The sequence below is a fragment of the Rutilus rutilus genome (genome assembly GCF_951802725.1).
Source record: "Rutilus rutilus genome assembly, chromosome: 12".
Taxonomy (NCBI): Eukaryota; Metazoa; Chordata; class Actinopteri; order Cypriniformes; family Leuciscidae; genus Rutilus; species Rutilus rutilus.
In genome coordinates this window covers 3,664,421-3,683,067 of record NC_140217.1, presented here as the reverse complement: position 1 = coordinate 3,683,067, position 18,647 = coordinate 3,664,421, and the positions used below count along the sequence as shown (strand labels likewise).

Below are 18,647 nucleotides of genomic sequence, written 5' to 3'. Positions count from 1 at the left end.
CGTTTTTTACAGTGTGTTCAGGGGACAGGCAGCTAGCGGATAGTGAGGAGATGTTTGCTGTATGTGACAAAAATGTTTCGGCCTAAAAAACGTGTGACATCGCTTAGAGCACCTTTAATCTTCCATTTCAAACCCACCTGACCCCATTCCACTTTTCAAAATCCAGTCAATTCCCACATTTGTGTTTAGATCCTTTACACTCAGAAACACACCAGATTTTGGAAGTAAAATAGATTGTGTACAGCATTTATGTTGACTTTATATCTTTGGTTTCCTAGCTAGCACTACACAGATCTCAGGCACATTAAGAATAAGCGGAAGCCACCATGGCAAAGTGGAAACGCTCCACTTGTGATTTTCTCATTTTGAAACAGTTGTGAAAAATCACAGTATATATCATATGTTGATTGATAAAGAAGAGCCTCCGAATTACTGTTGATGGAGACATAAAGGAGACAAGCAGATCCAAATTAACATGCAACAAGAGCAGAAGAAAATCAGGGATAATCATTGAGCAAAGGAAAGAGATCATTGGCCTATGAGAGCTGCAAGAAGAGTGACCCCGTGACCTCCCAGAAGATGCCACATTCATGAGCATCTGCATTTAAATACAGCAGAGAGACACAACCGCATGTGTGGCTGAAGAAGAACCCCAAAATGCATCGCTGAAGAACACAGACAAACACAGGGAAAGGAACCATCTGATTTTCAATGAATGGGCAAGACTGGAAGGGGAGGAGCCAGGCACTACATGGGGGAGGAGTCTGAGGGAAAGACTGAAGCCTGATTGGTTGAAGACGAGCCCGCCCCGAGGATGTAGAGACATACCGCAGAGTCAGAGACCGTGGGTGCCTCGGGGAACGGCTTGCTAGGAGGTTTGTTGAGAAGTGAGCCCTGATGGAAAGAAAGAGTGAGATGGGACTAGACACACACACACACACACAAACAATGTGCAGAACAGTGAGACACACACACAAACACAGAAGATAACACACACAAACAGAGACAGATGAGAAACATGCCACACAGAGAGGTTAGAAGTCAATTTACACAAAAATGAACACATGCACAAGCTGACTGTCACACGCTAATGAATGAGGGTGTGATACAGGAAGTGACACGGAGATGATCAATAATGATGAGGCATGAGCTGTGTGCGGTCCTTTATAGATGAGAAGCAGGTGTGACCTTTCACTTTTTAACTAAATATCCACTGCTTATGGCTCATGCTACATCATGATCTATGCAATTCAATAAGGCCGTTTACACCGTGCTCTCTCATCTCATATATTATCTCGTTCGCTGCATAAATATTTGTAATTACTTCTAAAAATTCAGCGGTGATTCACAATCAGTATTCCAAATAATGTTGTACTTGTTTTTTTGTTTTTTTTACATGCTCTATTCCCAATGTTCCAATTCCTGCAACAAATGTCATAGAAAGTAATTGATGTCCATTGCCACCTCAAAATCAGCTTCATCTGGTGGTACAGTGGCTGGAACAGTAAAAGTGTACCTTAAAATAAATATCAATAATGAATTTATAATGTAACATGCCAGGAAGAATTATAATAATCATAATAATATTCAGTATATAAATGTTGCTAAGTATGGTCATGATCAGAAAACAGTGCCATTTGTGTGTCACTGACGTACAACTGACACAGAATACTGAATGAGTCACATGGGCAACACTTGTCAACCAGTTCAATTTGTTGACATTAGTAGTATTAAGTATCATGAACTAATAATGAACAATGCTTGAACGGCATTTACTAATACAGGTAAAGGTAAATGTTAATATATTTATATGTATAATATATTTTTATACCATACTAGTATATCCTGTGAAAATTGTTCATTGTTAGTTCACGATTTCTAATGCAATAACTAATGTTAAACAAATTAAACTTATTGTTAAGTGATACCATCACAAAATTTAAATAATTTATCTGTTTAATGTACAGTATAAGGAAGAACTCTTACAATAAAACATGCATTATATTTGCAAATTATTTAAATTGGAATATTAGCCAATTTGCAAGTCTATTAAAAATGTAAATATCATGCATTTTTTTGTACTCTAAACATTTACAATGTAACAAGGTTGGCATGAAATATGGTTTGAAAAAGAAATATAGTATGAATATACAAGTTCATCATATGACTTGATTAACTTAACAGTTTGTGCATTTTAAAGTCCCCCTGTAGTCAATCATTAGCCTGGTAATACTTCGCTTTGCTTTGCTTCGTAGACAGAGTCTGGAAGGGCGTAATACAAAAGCGTTTTCTTTCTCGCGGGGTGGGGGTGGGGGGGGGGGGGGGGGGGGGCTACGAGCCTACGCTTGTCTGAAGTTTAAAATCATTGGTTACCCGTAAGCCAATCACATAACGTTTGGTTAAGAAGTGTGTTATGCGCCGACTCAGCCGCATTGAACTTCAACTGTAAACACATGTAGTATGATGCGAAAACAAAACCATCGAGCGAAATACCGGAGTGAACATGGCTGTGAACGACTTTTGCAGATTATGAAGTAAAACTACGCATCCACGGTACAATCAGCGTCTACGTCACGGCTCTCAGCCCGCCCTCTGTTCGTTGATTGGCCCGGCTGTTTTGAGGCCGGAGGAAAACTGGGAGATAGGTCGATATCTCAGACTGAGTACAGAAGCGAACTGAAATTGAGCGGAAGTACGAAGTCTGACGGACGTAGTCAGGCTAGTCAATCATTTTATCCCTTAAAACTCATCTTTGATCACCAAAATGACATATTTAAAGGGTTAGTTCACCCAAAAATGAAAGTTCCGTCAGTAATTACTCACCCTCATGTTGTTCCAGCCCCGTAAGACCTTCGTTCATCTTCGGAACACAAATTAAGATATTTTTTATAAAATTTGAGAGCTGGATCACTCCTCCATAGGCTTCTAAGGCATTATAACTTGCTGGCCCAGAAAATGTATTAAAGACACCGTTAATATAGTCCAAGTGACTGCAGTGGCTCAATCTTAAGTTTATAAAGTGACGAGAAAACTTTTTGTGCGCAAAAACAACAACTTTATTCTACTATTCATTTCCTTCTCTCTGGGCCTCGAGTCTTTTCACGTAGTATAACTGCGCAGCGCATCTGTGTTGTACGTCACACGCATCACACACATGACCAGCGTCGGCCAATAGTGAGCCTACGTGTGACGTATAACGTTTAATTTGTGTCTTACGGGGTTGGAACAACATGAGGGTGTGTAATTACTGACGGAATTTTCATTTTTTGGTGAACTAACCCTTTAAGTGTTTTTTTTTCCTTGAAAAATGTGTCTTCATGCCTTAAAATAGCTTGAATGTAACTCGACACCCTTGCCTCATTTAGTATGCGTGGTTCTATGAATATGCAAATGAGCCCCGCCTCCACTCACTCACTCAGCTCAGAGATCCACTGGTTGACGATCACACGTTGATCTGATTGGTTACAAGGTAGTTTGTGACGTCAGAAACACCAGCGATTTCAAAGCGTGTTTTTGAGGCTGTCTTTGGTTCACTGCAGTTTTAAGGAGAAAATACTCAGCAATGGTGTCGACTTATGAATTTGCACATGGTTTGTCTTAAAGCATATTAAAAACACCACACAGACACATAAACAACATTAAAACCTTGATATTCACCACAGGGGGACTTTAAGACTGGCTTAATAGTTTAAGAATTGAGGGAAAACAACAACAACTAAAATATTTGTTGATCACTGGAGAGAAAGCATCCTCAAAAGATGTTGCACTAATATCTATGGCTGTAACAGCCCTGGTAATGTGTGCCTAAGATAGGAGAACATGACTTCATGAAAGTTCGGCAGTGACCTTTTTAAATGCACTTTATTATTAAAAGAACAAGTTTCTAGAACAAATCGCACTGTTTCCTGACCTTTAAATATGGTTGTAACAAGTCAGACTTCAAAAATGATTTGCTGATTTTCACGGTGAATTTGATGAAGAATGTCCTCTCTGTCCTTCAACAATAAGTGGAAATATTTGGTTCTCCACGAACAAAAACAAGTATTAACATAGCGGAGTAATTAACAACTCAACTTGACTTTTCATTCCTTATGAAAAATAATAACACTGTTTGCCCACCAAATTGGCAGATGGGAATGTTTGCTGACGCAATCGAAACCTATGGATTCTAATAGGACAAATTTAAGTTAATGAATTTTCATTACTGATTCCTTGTGACTTTTATTCCTGTTGGCCCTCAAGCTCAGTTTGAAGAAGCTGCACTCACAAACAACCAAACACACACGCTAATGACTTAATCGCTGGATATGAGCAGCTGTGATTGGAGACACCTTATGGGCTTCTGGCGCTCAGAAGAAATCAGAGCCTCCTGCTGAGAAACATCTGGAGACTTACAAATATTTACACTTAATTACTTCTCATTTAGAGCCAACCTGGACCCACTACACATTAAATACGCCATCAGAGACAGATAGACAGATATTTGACCGGTGAATCCTGCTAACAAAGGAGAAGATTGCTACTTAAATATCTATGGACATTACAGGAAGGCACATACAACAGATGCACAGAAATACAATATGAACTCTTAAACACTTCATTTACTCTCACTCTTTCTCTACATGTACTGTGATGATGCCGTTACCTGAGAATTAACCGTCTGACCCATGGGAATCCTCGAGCACTCTAATGCAAACTGCTTCACGCAGAAATAACAGCCCTGAAACAGAGTCAGAATGAGATTATGTGTTAGTATGGAACAGTTGTGCATCATCACTGCTTTGTTCAGCATATTCAAGAGCTGTCTGTACAACAGAGAAATTCTTAAGGCCAAAATAAATCCAATTTGACTCTTTCTTAATTCAACCAGGTCACGATTTTACACATTTTACAAGAACAAAAAATCCCATTTATCTCTTCCCTATAATCACCAGTCATATAGAAACTCTTTTCACCAACCAATAACTTCTTGATTCTTGTTGTTTCATGCTGACTTTGATGTTCATGAGTGTGTTGTTGAATGCTTGCTTCATCTTACTTTATTCTAACTTTGTAATTTCATCATTGTCATTGATTTGATTATATATTGTTATTATTACTATTTCTAACACTTAAGTTCTTTTTTTGACTGTTGACACCGGACAAAAGTAGTAGTAGTACAACTACAACTAATAGGGTTTGGAATTAGTTAACATTTCTGAGCATAATATGAACCTTAGCTTTAAAGTATGAACATTATAATTGCACATTTTTATTATTATTATTATTATTTTTGTTGCTGTTATTATTATGACTATTAATAATAATAATAAATAAATGCTAATAATACCAATAATATTAATAATACTTATTATTATTATTATTATTATTATTGTAAGGTTCATACTTATGGTCAAACTACATATTACAAACTTTAGAAAACAGGCAAAGGAAATGCAAATCTGCAAACAATCAAACAACAAAGAAAATAAAAATAAACCCATTTCCAGCACACTTTATGGACTTAATCTTGTGTTTTTGCCACTGACTCGTGCATAAATAATCTACTAGTGTTCACATGGACATTTCTGTGAACGATTCGCGTTTTTCTCGTGGGTAAACCGAGCTTTCAATCAGAATTCATGATCAGTAATTCACACAGACCTGAATAAAAGCATTATAATGGTTAAAAAATTGCACTAATCGCTTATGTGAGCACACCAGCTATGACAACCCTACTATAAAAAATAAATTACTTTGAAATTTTATTCAAACAGATATTAGAAATGAGAAGGACTGAAGATCAAATGATGACGTGCTGTTTCCTTGCTGTTGATTCTGTGTGTTCAAATATTAATAACCACAAATAGCGCGAGAGCGAGACAGAGTCCATTAAACATCTCTCTCCTCACCGTCCGCGGAGACTTTCACAGCGTTCTAGTGAAAGCCCAGCGTATGCTCTCGGCTGATGTGCTAAGAGGGCGATTCTATCCCTGATCTGCACTGAAGGCCGAGAGACACAGACGGATGAAGGTCTTACTTGAAAAGCCAGTTCCATCAGTACGATGCCTCCCGGCAGCGCTCTCTGCAGGTGATATGACGTCGAGCTCGATGCACTGCTCTGCTGAGAGAGGCAGACGGGACACAATCACTGTGTGTGTGTGTGTGTACAGGTTTGGCTACATTGTGAGAGCCAAATGTTCTCACTTTTATAGTGAAATATTATGATGACCAACTAGTGAGTACATTGTACTGCTCCTCACTAGTTAAAAAGGCTTATAAATCAGCCAAAGCATGTTTTTATTTAAATCTAATGTTTTTCACGTTTCTGTGATGGATAGGTCTGGGTTAGGCTATAGGAAATATCATTAACCTGACATTAAATCAATGGGAGTCTATGCCATCACCTCACTAACACAGTACCTGTCAATTTTTTTTTATGTTTTTGGAAGAAGTTTCTTCTGCTCACCAAGGCTGCATTTATTTAATTATAAATACAGCAAAAACTGTAATATTGTGAAATATTATCACAATTTAAAATAGCTGTTTTCTGTGAATATATTGTAAAATGTAATTTATTCCTGTGATCAAAGCTGAATTTTCAGCATCATTACGCCAGTCTTCAGTGTCACATGATCCTTCAGATGATTTGCTGCTCAATAATAATTTCTTATTATTATTATCATCAATGTTGAAAACAGTTTTTGCTGCTGAACATTTATGTGGAAACAATTTAAAGACTTAATTTGTCATTTTTGCCTTTATCCGGATAGGATCCAGAACGGGCACAAGGACTGTGTCAATGCAAAAAGTGGCAAGTGTGTGTGTGTGTGTGTGAACTGTGATACACACAGATGAAACCTGTGAAGCGTGACTGAATGGTTGAATGTGGATGAGTAGATAATGGTTGTGTACCTTCGGGCTGTCTTCACTCTTCTGCTTATTATATGAGAAAGATGAGAAGGAAGATCTGCCTTCAGTGGATAAAGAACTCAACATGGCGGCTCGAGCTCGAGCGATGCTGCAGAGAGAGAGAGAGAGAGAGAGACAGAGAGAGAGAGAGAGAGAGAGAGAGAGAGAGAGAGAGAGAGAGAGAGAGAGAGACACCCCGTCAGTAATGCGGACCTCATGCTGGAGGTCAGACTGAATCACACGCTCCTGCTGCTTAATACAGTGTGTCGACCATTAGCACCTCACACACTTTACAGAGAATTCAGCAAAGTGCACTTATTGTTGAACATATTGTTGCCAGGTGACTTCATACCATGTTTGATATCACAGTTTGGATGGATGCGTTCTGTGCAGGTTATGCTTTGTGACAAAAACTGAAGTAAGAAATTGTATTGAATAACACTTTCCCTTTTTATACTCAAGCTTATGACAGAAATGTATAGTTCAAAACAACTGGCTTGAATTCCAGAAACATATGGTGGTTTCCCACTCGTAATTACTAGGGATGCACGGTATATCGGCCACCATATCGGTATCGGCCGATATATGTTAGTTTTTAATGTTATCGTTATTGGCCCAATAAGAATATATGGCCGATATATTAAAGCTGATAAATAATGGATAATTTCCTTCAGCTGATGCGCACTGTTCACCATGATGGTTTTGAATGGCTTGAAATATGATTGGAATCACAAACTGCAACATGCACTTCTGCAAATCTGTCATAAAGGCTATATAAAATGATAATTATTATTAGAGATCATTATATCTGTGTGCTTGGGACATTGATTTCAATGGTGAGACTTTTATTTGTTTTTGTAATCAGGCTCTCAAAAATTAGAAATAAAAATGTGGGTTTAGATTTATCAGCCAATATATCGGCTATTGGCTTTCAAATATAAAGATTTGTCGGTTATCGGTATCAGCCATAATTTTCATATCGATGCATCCCTAATATTTACGACTTTGTGGTGGCATTCATGTGCGTTCAACTCGAAAATGCAATCTTTCCAGCATGACTCGTATGCACCATTACAGTCAAACCGTGTGTGTTTTGTTTTGGTTGTGGGAGATGGTGTTTTCCTGCGGGACACAGACCTGCGAGCGGGCGACTGCGGTCGGACCTGCACCAGGATGAAGCCCATGCTCTGCAGATACTGCACATACTGCTGGAGGAACGTGCTGGAGATCTCCTGCAGCCACGGCTCCTCCTTCAGGCGGCTCGGAAGCATGTCTGCAGAATCCGTGCTGTAGCTGCGATCCCTCCCGGATGCCGTGGAGTCACTGGAGCGATGCCGCTTCTGTAACCAGAGAACGAGAGAGAACCCGATATAACTACAGAGAGAGAGATCCAACTACCCATGTAGTCTCACATAGCCAGATTTTTGACTATCAGCATAAAGTCTGGTCGATATTGAGCCAAAAAAACATCCGCTTTAGGCCCAGATTTACTCACGGCAAAGTTCTTTTCGTTCTTCACTTAAGGGTAAAAAGAAATTTGAAATACCTGAGCAGCGTATACTGTTAGCGAACATCTAAATGCCACTCATGCTGCTGGAAACGGTGTTTAGGTGAATATGTAAATATGTGCAGCGCTTTCCTCTCAATAACAAACTAAACACACAACAATGACAGCATTGAGAAAACGTGGATGTGTTTGCACGAGCTATGCAGTTCGGGACTCTCGGGAACGCCATGTCACATCTATCTATATAGCACTTTATAACAATGGATCACTTCAAAGCAAGCAGCTTTACAGTGTTAAACATGAATATCAGTATGTTGTTTTCAATTAGAGCTGTTTTCAGTATCAGTGTCTCTTTCAATTAGAATTATAACTTCAGTTTCTACTCCAAACCTCGACCCGCTGAACAGAAGAAATGAACCGGAGAAGATTTAAGGGGTCACACTACACTTCCATTCATACGCATGCGAATGTGTCAGACAACAAACGCAAGCTCATCTGAAAAGTTTAGCATTTTGCTGCGTTCCAGAGTTCAAGTTTGGTGAACTCTGAGCTGTGAATTTGCATCAGGTGAAGATGTATGACCAATAGAAGATCGATACGTGACAGCGTGACTTCTTGGCTGAATTAATAGAATGATATTTTGCAGTAAAGTTGGGTAGATTGTATACTTTTTATATTTTGAGTGTATTACTATCTGTTATACGTTATAAAAAAAGATGCTGCAGAGCGTGACGTCACGACCGGTGCAGTGTCCAACGAAATTTTGCATGCTTAAAGTCTAGTGTGACCGTGGCTTTACATGTCAAAGAAGGCGGAGCCTCAGAGCCACACAAACCTATTACGCATCACAACTTTTCCAGAAAATTTGCTTTAGCAAGCTGCTTCAAACTCCCGAAACATACGGATTTTGATGACATCACACCAGTTTGTTATATATTGTATATATAAAGTATATTGGGGACTTTAGGCAGGAAGACAGCATCTGACCGACATATAAAGTGACCAACCACAGTATGTTTTTTGGGTGTTTATATCGTAACTGTCAGAGAATATGTAATGACTTAATGACATTTTGTTATCTCATCAGACTAACCTCTATGCCACTTCAATCGTGAACAACTGGCCAGCGACCGCATAATCATGATTATTCTGGTGCTACACTGATTATCATGCCTGACACATGTAATTACATAGAGGCTGATATTTTGTTGTTCATAAAGCAAATGATGTCTCACTGCATAACAGATCGGTTTTGGTCATCCTTTTGGTCAGGGATTTGAACAGACCCCTAACCCTAAGGCTGTGTGTCCACCAAAGCGTTTTTCACGCGGCTGGCGTGTTTTTTCAATTGTTTTCAATGGGAGCGCCATTTTTCTCAACTGCCAAGAGCATAACGAGGCACTGAGCGTTTTTTTTCACGCTGAGGCGCTCAGCGTTTTTTACAGGTCACCGACAGTTGAAGAATGTTCAGCTTTGGGTAAAACGCAGCGCTCATCACTGTCACTTTTTAGCCTTTTTAGCCAATCACAGTGGAGGAGGGGCGGGACTAATACCACACCGACCAACCGCCACATTCTGCTTGTAGAACGTCAATAGATGACAACAATGAGCATAATAACGGAACAAGAGCCAGAGAAAATATGTTACATTGTATCGACATTTTAATATAGAATCAACACAGAAACAAAATATTTGTGAAATGAGATACTAGTAACACTTTTGCGGATATTCCTTATTATAACAAGCAAAGTGTCTCAACTATAAAAAATGCTGCGCTCGTGCGCTGCCAAAACGTTCTCAAGCGCACATAGCTAGGCGTTTTCAGCTGGCTAAAAACGCTTTGTTGGACATATGGCCAAAGTCAGGCTCCAAAATGATGGGATTGCTTTGATAAATGGGTTCAGACCCAGCAGGAGGAAGAGAGAGAGAGAGAGAGAGAGAGAGAGAGAGAGAGAGAGAGAGAGAGAGAGAGAGAGAGAGAGAGAGAGAGAGAGAGAGAGAGAGAGAGAGACCTTCATCTGTGGCTGTGGCACCTGCTCCTCTTGAATCTGTTTCCGGAACACGGGGTCGAAGAGCAGCGGAGTGGCGCAGTAATGGACCAGTCGAGAGGACTGCTTCAGTGTGTCCAGATCCGCGACCTGTGCTCAGACACACACCAGACACACAGCAAGAGGGTTACCAGGTTTAAACCTAGAGTTTCTTTATTTGAAGCAACAGCTGTTTTCATAAAGGTGAAGTGTGATCAATTTCAACGCTTAAATAGACAACCAGACAACCAGGTGTAAAGTCCAGGGGTCAGAAAGTAAAAGTCCTGCCATATGTTTATTCCACCCATGAACTCAGCCAGCTGATTTCACTAATTAGTTCTATCTCCTGGCTGAAAAACTGTGCTAATTAGCAAATCCAGGTGATTGGAACAAAATACTGAGGAGGACTTTTACTTTCTGAACCTGGACTTTACACCTCTGGAGACAACTATGCGTCACTTATAGGTTGAGTTGTCCTAAAAAAAAGTTCTGTGGTGCCTTCAAAACACTGAACTGTTAGCTTGAACATCACGACTAGTTCAACACATTGACTCAACCAATGGTGTGTGCTTGGTAAATTTATGATCAGGTTATACTGTGAATATACACTACCATTCAAAGGTCTGAGGTCGGGAAGAGTCTCTTCTGCTCACCAAGGCTGCATTTATTTGATCAAAAATGCAGTAAAAAGAGTAAAAATCTGGCAGTGTCACATGATCCTTCAGAAATCATTCTAATATGTTGATTTGCTGCTCAAGAAACAGTTCTGATTATTATCAATAGCCGCGCTTTCATTACCCTTCAAATTGTGCTAATTGAAATTGCTAATTGAAAATACGGCCAATGGAAACACGTCATTTTCGCAAAAACTCCCATTTATCGCAAAAAAGTTTTTACGCTCACATGAGGTGGTTTTTCAGGCAATTCGAAAAATAAATATTTCGCAAAACTGCAATGGAAACAGTTTTTGCGCATTTCCAGGTCACCTGACGTAGATGACGCGGTATGTTTGGACAGAATACGAGACAGAGCTCTTTATTAAATTCATAAAAGACAAAAGAATTACAGGAATAATGGATTCTAAACCTCAAAGAAATGCCACAATCAAGACCTCGAAGCAGATATGAGGGAGAAACACCCAGAAACACCTCACATGTGCCGCTCACAAGTATAAAGGGTCTTTCCTTACCATTAATGCTTGGAAAACACACGTCTCCTTCGATTAATAATAATGGCCAGTGCGGTGGCTGAGATATACATAAACCTACCAATGTCCGTTGCCATGATTTTTGGAATGACTTTTTTTTAAGTTTTAGTCGCATAACATTGGTTAATGGAAACGGCGTCATTTCGCAATAGTTTTGTTCTCGACATTTAGAAGAAAAAAAACGCAAAAGTTTTGCGCAAATCTGTAATGGAAACGCGCCTATTGTTGAAACCGGCTTCAATCGTTTGTTGAAACTGTAAAATTTGTTTGTTTTTTTATAGAAAGTTCAAAAGAACAGCATTTATTTGAAATGGAAATCTTTTGTAACATTATAAATGTCTTTACTGTCTCTTTTGATCAATATAATGCATCTTTGCCGAATAAAAGTATTACGTTCTCACTGTATAAAAATCTTATGGACCCCAACTTTTGAAAGGTAGTGTACTTAGTGGTGACCTGCACAATAGAGAGTAGGCAGTATAATCTAATACTGTGATCTGGACCTCAGCAGAGTGAAGCAGTCAAAGGAAGTGAGATTACAGCGAATGGCAGAGACATCTCACACACTACAGAATCCCTTAATGTCCCCGCCACATCTCATTAAACCCAACTGGGCCGTACATGCGCTCGTACACGGATCTGCATCTGTGCGCGTGAGGCAGAGGATCCGCGCGTACTGAAATGAATCTGGACCTGATGAGCCTCTGAGAAAATCATGTTCTGAGAGCGTGATGGAAGATACCGATCACACACGATCACCCACATTGTGTGCAAATATTAATGTCTGCATAGAGTATGTATGAACTCACAGAGATGGGCATGTTAGATTGAGCTGACCGCTGCTGCCACGTCACAAACAGATTCTCAATCTTCATTTGTCTCTCCAACTCTGGAAAGCAAAAGAAACATTTTGAAATAAATCACTAGCTCTTTCTGTGTCTGAGGTTCATTATTTAAAGGGGTGGTTGATTGTGATTTCACGTTTCTAACTTTAGTTAGTGTGTAATGTTGCTGTTTGAGCATAAACAACATCTGCAAAGTTACAACACTCAAAAGTTCAAAGCAAAGGGAGAAATTTTCTTTAAAAGAAATTGCTTTTTAAGGACAAATGGCTGGTAGGAACTACACGACATCACTAATCCTAAAATTTACACAAACCCCGTCCCCGGGAACACGATTTGTAGATTATCAGAATATGACAGAATACTACACATCAGCTACATAAATTCATCAACTAACCATTCAGAAATGTCATGTTGCTTCTACATGTTGTCACTTCTTCTTGAGTCTCTCCATCATTGTCTGACTCCGGTTTGAACATTAAAGGCTAAAAGTCTGTGTGAGGTAATCAAAGTTGCTAAGAACGAGCTCTTGAAGCTCCGCCCTCTGTGCCGGGAGCAGCAGCTCATTTGCATTTAAAGGGACAGACACAAAAACGGTGCGTTTTTGCTCACCCTCAAAAAGTGACAATTTTAACATGCTTTATTAAATTATCTGTGGGGTGTTTTGAGCTAAAACTTCACATACACACTCTGGGGACATCAAAGACTTATTTTACATCTTGTGAAAAGGGCATTATACCACCCCTTTAAATTATGTATGGCAGCTTCTGTCAGTTTTGGATGTGTTGATATGTTTGTACCTCTGCGTTCAGCTGCTTTGACCTCCAGAAGATGGGCTCCGTGGCGAGCGACTATATCTGCTCCGTCTTGATTGGTCAGCGGCCTCCCTGTGTTCACGTCTCTCAGAGCTTCATCAAAGGGCACGAGCTCTCCGGGGAAAGCCAGAGGAGGAAGAACACGCGCAGAGCTGCCCAACCGGCCCTGATCTTTACTCGCGGCCGGAGGAACCGGACTCCTCAACAGAGCATCCGCCTCGATCGTGGAGCTCAGGAAGGGGTTGGGCTCCTGTAAGCAAATAAATCAATTAGAGAGTGAGAGAGAGAGAGAGAGAGAGAGAGAGAGAGAGAGAGAGAGAGAGAGAGAGAGAGAGAGAGAGAGAGAGAGAGAGAGAGAGAGAGAGAGAGAGAGAGAGAGAGAGAGAGAGAGAGAGAGAGAGAGAAAGAAAGAAAGAAAGAAAGAAAGAAAGAAAGAAAGAAAGAAAGAAAGTACAAACATATATACAAATTAACTGAAGAACAACTCAATGAATGAGCATCAAAAAAGTATGAAAAAAGTATAAACAAGAAAAAATGGGAATTATGAAGCAAAGTATTCATAAAAGTATGAACGCAAGTATAAATAGTATTTTTATACAAATAGAATGAATGAATGAATGAATGAACGAACGAGGGAAGGAAGGCAGGAATTATTGATCTTATACGTTTGAAAATGAAAGAAATTAAGAAAAGGTACAAACAAAAGTATGGAAAAATGAAAAACCAAAATAGGATAGGATAGGATAGGATAGGATAGATAAGGAAGGAAGGAAGGAAGGAAGGAAGGAAGGAAGGAAGGAAGGAAGGAAGGAAGGAAGGAAGGAAGGAAGGAAGGAAGGAAGGAAGGAAGGAAGGAAGGAAGGAAGGAAGGAAGGAAGGAAGGAAGGAAGGAAGGAAGGAAGGAAGGAAGGAAGGAAGGAAGGAAGGAAGGAAGGAAGGAAGGAAGGAAAGAAAGAAAGAAAGAAAGAAAGAAAGAAAGAAAGAAAGAAAGAAAGTTAATTAAATGAAAGATTCATTTGGGAATCTAAAACAGACAAACACTGGTGGTTTATAAAGCGAGCTCGTCCTGCAGGGAGAGCGTGAGACTCTGTTCTCTGGTCTTCACGTTCTGCACACGTTCTCTTTCATATCAGTGATTTCAAAGCTCAACTCTCATAACCCTTCAGAAACTCACTCACAGATTCTGATTTTTGATGTTGCTCGCCTTCAAACTTCCCAGGAATGGGCAGTGTGAGTTCATTAAACCCACTGACACGCAGAGAACGTGCCAGCATGAGGCCTTTCCTTCAGACCACCCAATTAACACACTCCTGCGCTGCTGCTCTCTGCCACAGAGAGCCGGATGATAAGAGCCACAGGAACTTATCAAATAATAAAAGTCCTCGTCCTCTTCTTGTGGGAACTTTTGGGTGAGTTAGTGTTTGGAAGACTAGTTAAAGTCCTCTAGGGCGAGTTGCAGGCTTTTCTAAAAGAAGCTGGACCAGATGCCTCATGATGGCGGATGCTCATGTAGCCGGCGGGCCAGTAAGCTGGACTTAAGTGCCTGAACTCCGACCCCTGGGACTCTGACAGATGATTGATGGTTAGGGCAAATTTTCTGCTTTGTTGGATCAGCCTTCTGTTAGCACTCATTAAAAGTGTGGAACCACTGACAAGGAAATAAAAGAGTTCTGTCCTTCACTTTTTAGGAAAATGTAGATGTTCTGTGCATTTGTGCTTCAATAACACGATGAAGTGTGTATGTGCATGTGTGTGTGTGTGTGTGTGTGTGTGTGTGTGTGTGAGTGAGTGAGTGTGTGTGTGAGTGAGAGTGTGTCTGTGAGTGTGTGTGTGTGAGAGTGTGTTGTGTGTCAGTGAGTGTGTGTTGTGTGTCTGTGAATATGTGTCTGTGTGTGTGTGCATGTGCGAATGTGTTGTGTGTCTAAGAGTGTGTGTTGTCTCTCTAAGAGGGTGTTTGTGAGTGTGTTGTGTCAGTGAGAATGTGTGTCTGTGTGAGTGTGTGTGTCTAAGAGTGTGTCTTTGAATGTGTGTTGTGTGTCAGTGAGTGTGTGTTGTGTGTCTGAGTGTGCATGTATGTGTGTCTGTGTGAGTGTGTGTGTCTGAGTGTGTAAGTGAGTTTGAGTGTGTGTGTGTGACTAAACTGCATTTATGACCTTGAGAAATCTATTAATAATCCCAAATATTAAATAAGAATATTTAAATGTAATTGAATTTAATTAAAGAGTGCAATACTCTCAGCTGACAGAACTGACCTTCTCCTGAGCTCTGCCTCTGATGACTGTAACTCACTCAAGCTTCCCTTCATGTGAACTAATCATTATTATTATAGAAATGATTGGATATTATTCTTGCATGGAACTAATTGTGACATTGCAATGTATTTTTATTTGCTAAAAGGGTTAGATTACACAGATATGTGATTTTTAAAAGCGATCACACTTGTGTAAGTGAACAGAAATGTTATCTATTGTACACAACGGTACTCTTTAGTTACGATTATACTGCAATCACCTGAATCAAAACATGTGTGTGTGTTCTTACTGAAGGTCTGATTTGGGGACGAGGGAGACGGTTTAAAGGGTTACTCTCGCCTAGGCTCTTTTTGTTAATCTCCCCGAGTCAAACTTTCGTGTAAAAGCATAATCAGAATGGAAACGCCACTTTTAAGTTTGACCGCATTTTCGTTTTCGGTTAAATTGCCTTTTGAATGGGAGTGCTTGGGGCACGACTATGATAGCATCAAAATCACTATTTTTAAAACACTAAGAAGGCTCGACACAACATGAAATTTTGCTCGAAGTATCACCAGGGGCTCTACACATTTTACTACACAGTTTACTAAAAAGAAAAGTTTTGTACGACTCACTTTATCCATGTTTCCGGTGGCTGGAATTTTGTCAGTCAAAAGTAGTCGATCTCCGAATGCAATGTAGCATGAGGAGTGTAAAGATGGAAAGCTCCTAAAGCTTGTTTTCATATAAATTCACGAAATTTTTTTAATCTAAGTTATCATGCTATTCATTGAAATGACAAGTTCATGACATTTCCTCATATGGAGTCAGTTCATTATGTTGCATTCGGAGATCGACTACTTTTGACTGACAAAATTTCAGCCACTGGAAACACTAACTGATAAAGTGAGTCGTACAAAACTTTTCTTTTTAGTAAACTCTGTGTACACAAACAATGTTCTCAATGCTGGAGTTCATGTGTAGAGGCTCTGGTGATACTTCAGCACAGTTTCATGTTGTGTCGAGCCGCGTTAGTGTTTTAAAAATAGAGATTTTGATGCTATCATAGTCGTGCCCCATTCACTCCCATTCAAAAGGCATTTTGACCGAAAACGAAAACACAGTAAATCTTAAAAGTGGAATTTCCATTCTGATTATGCTTTTACACAAAAGTTTGACTTGGGTAGATTGAGACTTGGGTAGAAGAGCCTAGGTTAAATTTTGGCGAGAGTTACCCTTTAAATTCATATCATTATCAAGATTCATTTAAAGATTTGTAAAAGGAAGCAAATACTATTTGCAACCTCTCTGGCTACTTCGTGGCAACAACGGTTTACCATATTTGCATCATTTCCATCAAATTTAGTTCAAAGCCATCCAAACACACAGATCATTTATAGACTCACAAGAGCAAAAACTTTCTGAGAAAATGGCATTTGAAAACAGTTGCTAAAGCAGGACTGGTCGGAAGAGCTTAGCGAAGACTCAATTTTGCAGACTTTTCCCAAAAATCAGCCCCACCATCACATTTTTCTACATTTTTGTTGTCTCTTTCTCACATACATATACACAAAGGTCCAAACAAAGAGATATTTGACTGGACTGACTGACATAAAGGGATCAAACGAAGAGTGAACACTGAGGATCTCTCCCTCATCCTGTTCCCTCAAGGACAGACACAGACGAATGATGAACAAAGTGATATTTCACAGACTAAACTCCAGACAGTGTCAGCCTCTGGAACCAGAACAGCCCCGGACGTCAGGAGATAAACAGTGTCTGCTGGAAACTTCATATCTGAAGGAATGCTCTTTATTCTCCAGAAGAATCTCGATGGGTTTGTGTTTATCTTCTCCCACACACAGACACACACAAGCGCAGAGCATCCGTTTAAGTAAGACATTTTCTGTAGCATTTTATTTGTTTTCCCTGAAGTTCACTCATAATGTTGCGGTCAAGGTTTTAATGAAAGGTAATAATTTAGTTTTAGCTGATCAGTTGTAGTCTGATTACAAGCTTTTGACTTTTAATCTTTTAATGAATCACTCAAAAACTCACTTATTACCAGTCTGAATCAAACTGAATGAACTAAATTGAAATCTGACTTATTTCACCTGCAAGTTATCATTAACGTGATGTTCATCTGTATATAATAAACCCCGTAAATAACACAATTAATCCATCCATCCATCCATCCATCAATCCGTCTATCCAACCATCATCCATCCATCCATCTGCCCATCTATCCAACCATCATCCATCCATCCATCCATCCATCCATCCATCCGTCTATCCAACCATCATCCATCTATCTATCTATCGTCCATCCATCCATCCAACCATCCATCCATCCATCTGCCCATCTATCCATCCATCCATCCATCCATCCATCATCATCCATCCATCCATCTGCCCATCTATCCATCCATCCATCCATCCATCCATCCATCTGCCCATCTATCCATCCATCCATCCATCCATCGTCCATCTATCCATCTATTTGTCTATCCAACCATGAACCATCCATCCATTCATCTATCCATCTGCCCATCCATCCATCCATCCATCCATCCATCCATCCATTCCGTCTATCTATCCGTCCATCCGTCAGTGAGACTATCTATCTCTCAGGTATATGCATAGCCAATATATCACTATCTATCTATCTATCTGCATAGTCAATATATATCTATTATAAGAAACCTGTGAAAATCCTTTTAAGAAATGTAATAAGAAATGTATGTATGCGTATTTATGCAGGTACATAACTGTCATAAGCAGTTACGTTAAAGGCCTTTAGGTTGAACACACAAGCTCTCGATAATGACATCAACAACAGTCTGCTTCCCCAAAATACATTCCGACATTTTGGGGAAAAAAATCTTGACAAACAGCTGACAACTGAATCCATAACAGTGAACACTGTTACAGAAGATTTCTGCTCTTTACTGACTTAACGAACAAACATGTTCTGCTGCATTAACTGCGAAACAGCTAAAACACAGCGTGATTCAATCCAGTCTGTTCAGACGAGCACGACTCTGCGCAGGAATAAACCGTTTTGGCAGCGCAGTGATGTCTAATTTCGGCAGGACCAGCGGTCTGGATTGTTTCCAGTTGTTTGGTG

General features: G+C 39.8%; 1 protein-coding gene across 18 annotated transcripts in view; it reads right to left on the bottom strand.

Annotated features, from left to right (window-relative positions):
* szt2 (SZT2 subunit of KICSTOR complex) overlaps positions 1 to 18,647 on the bottom strand; it is a 115,090-nt gene that overhangs the window by 15,216 nt on the left and 81,227 nt on the right. For 9 of the 18 annotated variants that reach the window (XM_084425166.1, XM_084425179.1, XM_084425180.1 and 6 more), the window contains 8 exons: positions 13,275 to 13,539; positions 12,442 to 12,521; positions 10,411 to 10,536; positions 8,029 to 8,231; positions 6,895 to 7,000; positions 6,020 to 6,103; positions 4,646 to 4,720; positions 829 to 894 (listed from right to left, as the gene is read on the bottom strand). In XM_084425166.1, coding sequence (XP_084281292.1) covers positions 829 to 894; positions 4,646 to 4,720; positions 6,020 to 6,103; positions 6,895 to 7,000; positions 8,029 to 8,231; positions 10,411 to 10,536; positions 12,442 to 12,521; positions 13,275 to 13,539 — 1,005 coding nt within the window. The remainder of the gene's footprint in view (positions 1 to 828; positions 895 to 4,645; positions 4,721 to 6,019; positions 6,104 to 6,894; positions 7,001 to 8,028; positions 8,232 to 10,410; positions 10,537 to 12,441; positions 12,522 to 13,274; positions 13,540 to 18,647) is intronic. The other 9 variants (XM_084425176.1, XM_084425181.1, XM_084425172.1 and 6 more) reach the window with 5 other exon arrangements.